General features: G+C 32.7%; 1 protein-coding gene and 1 long non-coding RNA gene across 2 annotated transcripts in view; one reads left to right on the top strand and one right to left on the bottom strand.

Annotated features, from left to right (window-relative positions):
- The first annotated feature begins 303 nt into the window (after window positions 1-303).
- Window positions 304-2,579, top strand: LOC103603929. The gene is made up of 2 exons (XR_551672.1): window positions 304-412; window positions 651-2,579. It is a non-coding gene; the product is annotated as an uncharacterized LOC103603929 (long non-coding RNA).
- The window catches only part of ESCO1 (establishment of sister chromatid cohesion N-acetyltransferase 1), a 37,924-nt gene continuing 35,298 nt past the window's right edge, over window positions 1,479-4,104 (bottom strand). The window contains exon 8 of the mRNA XM_008588518.1: window positions 1,479-2,681. Within this exon, the coding sequence (XP_008586740.1) occupies window positions 2,534-2,681 (148 nt within the window). The 3' untranslated portion in view covers window positions 1,479-2,533. The remainder of the gene's footprint in view (window positions 2,682-4,104) is intronic.

Genomic DNA, 4,104 nt, shown 5'->3' with positions numbered 1-4,104 from the left:
ATTCCCACTTACCCTAGATTTTTAGCTATGATCCTTTTCCAGTTATAAACTCCTATCAATTGTTCAATTGTATCTTTTCATTGTGTATCTGTCTCTTCATCTTCATTCTTACATCACCGCTTTAGTTCACTGTTTCAACATTTTTCATACAAATTGTCAGTTAATTATTTAAGTTCCTCACTTGTAAACATTACCTCACAGGGTTGTCATGATGATTAAATAATGCAGCACTAAACACAGGGGCTGACACATAGCAAACACTCAAATGTTAGGTATTACTAATAATACTAAGAGAAATACCTAGATTATAAAATTTATTTGGGGGGGTTATGTCATCAATATAAACATAAACTGTTTTTCCAATATTGATATCACTTAAACCAACCAATCAATATATCCTCTCTACCCCCAGGTCTCCTTGAAACCACCAAGTCAAAAGTAGTCAAAGTAGCACAATATGATTTATATGGAAACTGGACCCGTACTATCAAGTTAACAGTTACTAGAGAGTCTATACCCCAAAATTTCACTCTCTTTAAAAAAAAATCTTGGTATCTATTAGGCAAATAATGAGACGAGGGATGACCAGAAGAGTCTCAAACCCAAAAAGAAATGGTAGTGTCAAAAGATAGACTATCATCTACCCCCAGGTCTCCTTGAAACCACCAAGTCAAAAGTAGTCAAAGTAGCACAATATGATTTATATGGAAACTGGACCTGTACTATCAAGTTAACAGTTACTAGAGAGTCTATACCCAAAAATTTCACTCTCTTTAAAAAAAAATCTTGGTATCTATTAGGCAAATAATGAGATGAGGGATGACCAGAAGAGTCTCAAACCCAAAAAGAAATGGTAGTGTCAAAAGATAGACTATCATGATGAGTCAGGAGAAATATTTACACCGCCTCACCATTCTACCCATACAAAGAATACAGAGTCTTACACCACTCTATAAATAATAATTTTAAAAACTACAAATCTACAGGGGGATAAAATGTATAGTTGTTAATCTTAATTTAAGGCCCTAAAGTTTAGCCAGTTGTCAATGGAGATATGATCATTCCAGTTCATTAAAATAATGAGCTAAACCATCATGGTACATCATTCTTGGGTTCCTGTAATGTCTATATGATAGACATTTTTATAAATATTTCTTTATTTCTATGAAAGATCAGAAAAGTACCATGTTATTAAGTTGAACCATAGTGGTACTTCACTCTTGGACTGTGGTCCTTTATTTCTTTGAGAAATCAGAAAAGTACCATGTTATTAAATTATACAGTACCAAGTACCATGTTATTAATAAATCAGAAAGGATTTTGCCTTTTGGAGATAAAGTTCAGCTGATTTGCTGCTGACATGATTCTTTGGAAAACTGGTGAAAACTACCTTTAAGAAGCCAGTGTTTTAATCATATTTCAAGGTATCAGACCTAAGAAGCTCCCTGAAAAAACACAAATGACAACACACTGTTATCTTAGTACATTTATCACATAGAAAAAGCTAACAAGTATTTTATTATTTTATTCTACAATATATACAGGTCATAAAAGGCCACAGCAGTTTTTCAACATATAAACCCTTTAAAAGTAGAGGGCACTATGAAGGATAGACAAGTATCAAAATGAAGTCCCGTAATGAGGGCATATACTCAGTGCAGTATTTCTGAGGAATAACAAAGCAGATACCAAGTCATCCATATTTGGCTTGCAATTATTCCATAGGTTTTATAAAAGTTTTTGAGATTTGTTAACTGTTTAGGTGAGCCAAGTTGCCATTTACTACAAAAATTGAAACCAGAATGAAAGAACAATGAATTTAGAGGGCATGCTTCCTAATTTTAGTGATTTATAGGTCTCCAGGAAAGAAAGCCTCAATTCTTTACCACCTTCCACTTCTTCCTGCCATCAAAGATAGGAAAGAGAGAAATGGAAGAAAAAACTTATTATTCCCAATTCTTCCTGCTTAGCTGAAGTTTTCATTTTCATTAGGGGTTTCTTCAAAGTATACATCAGGCCTTTTAAGAATTAGCTTTGAATTCCTAAACACATAATATTACATCCTCCTTGAATGATAACTCAAAAACATTGGTTTCTACTCTGTGAAAATACAATCTTTAAACCTATAACTGGTATCAGCAGATCAATGTAAAAAAATACAGTACCAAGCTACACTGGTATATTTCCATATTAAGAACTTCAAAATATACTTATCACTGAGACCGTAGTCCTTGCATTAGTTTTCAGTCCACTATGAACAATTATCTGCTGCATGTAAACATGTCTAAATAACTATAGATAAAATACATCAATCATAAATTTCTGTAAAAGATAATAAAATATCTTCTTTAAAAAACAAAACAATAATAAGGTATTACTGCATTGTTTCCAATTTTATGAAAATGGAACAACCATAGGTTGTTGCCAGTCCTGAGTTCATTGTAATAAAAATGGCCCTAGTTCCTGGTTAAAATCAGCAACCAATCCATTCTCTTCATTTGATGTCTTCTAGTACTGCAGGCAAGAATTTGTTTTAGGTGTTATTCTGTCCATTAATAAAATTATATACCAGAAACTGACCAGTGCCACAGTACTGTGTTGCAAACAGTTTTCCATCAGGAGTGGGATCTGAGAAAGCAATTTCTTCTTTACTCAGATATGAGCCATATATAAAGTTACTCCTATTAAAAAAAGGGTGGGGGGAGAATGTGGGAGGTTAAAAAAGTTAGTATTTCTAATCATTGAAACTGGAATAACCTGTCAAATACAACTTGACTAGAAAGAATTTAGGTAATGCTATACGTTCTAAAAATTGTTGAAAATAACTGCTCATCTAAAATGTTATAACAAGGTTAAAAATTTTTAAATAAACGCAACAAGGTAAAAATGTTTACCTAGCATCTTTTCAGGATAAAAATACTCAACAAGTCACAGTACAAAGAACTTCAACCCGATCAAAGGCATCAAGAAACATCTGAGTTAATGGCAAAAGAATGAAAACTGTTCCTTGAAGATTGTGAACAAAGAGGTAAGGCTGCTCTTGCCTCTTCTATTCATTATTGTACTGGTTCCAGCCAGGGCAATTAGATGAGGAAAAGAAATAAAAAACACCCAGATTGGAAAGAATGAAGTAAAAACTACCTCCTTTGCAGATGACATGATCTTGAAAATTAATAAATCCTAAGGAATTCACGAAAAAACTTATGAGACCTAATAAATGAGTTTGGCAAAGATGCATATTTAATATTGATATTCATAAATTAGTTGTATTCCTATACACTTGTAATAAACAATCCAAAAATGAAATTTAGAAAAAAATTCTATTTACAATAACATCAAAAAGAATAAAATACTTAGGAATAAACTTAAAACCTATAAACTGAGAACTGTAAAAAATTGTGGAAATAAATTAAAGACCTAATAAACAGAAAGACATGCCATGTTTATCAGTCAGAAGACTGAATATTGTTAAAATGGCATTACTCTACACATTGATCTACAGCTGGCTTCTCCGCAGAAACTGACCAGCTGATCCTAAAATTCACATGGAAATACAAGGCATGCCAAATAGCCAAAACAATCTTTAAAAAGAACAAAGTTGGAGGGGTCACCATTCCTTATTTCAAAACATGCTACAAAGCTACAGTATACAAAATAGTGTAGTATTGGCATAAGAACAGATATATAGACAAATGTAACAGAATTGAGAGTCAAATATAAACCCTCACATTTATGGTCAATTATTTTTGACAAGCATGCCAAGACCATTCTGTGTGAAAGAACAGTCCTTCTAACAAATGGTGCTGGGAAAACTGGATATCCACATGCAAAAGAAACAATACCCCCATGTTATATCCTACCTCACATTACAAAAATTAATTCAAAATAAAGACTAAATGTAAGAACTAAAACTATGAACTCTTAGAAGAAAACATAGGCATGAATCTTTGTGGCCTTGGATTAGGCAATGGCTTCTTAAATAGGACACCAAAAACAGAAGTGACAAAAGAAAAATATACAGAAATTGTACTTCATCAAAATGAAAAACTTTTGTGCTTCAAGAACACCATCAAGAAGATGAAAAGACAGGGCCCGTGGCTCACT

This window comes from Galeopterus variegatus, unplaced genomic scaffold (assembly GCF_000696425.1).
Source record: "Galeopterus variegatus unplaced genomic scaffold, G_variegatus-3.0.2 Scaffold4872, whole genome shotgun sequence".
Taxonomy (NCBI): domain Eukaryota; kingdom Metazoa; phylum Chordata; class Mammalia; order Dermoptera; family Cynocephalidae; genus Galeopterus; species Galeopterus variegatus.
This window is presented reverse-complemented; position numbering and strand designations above follow the sequence as displayed.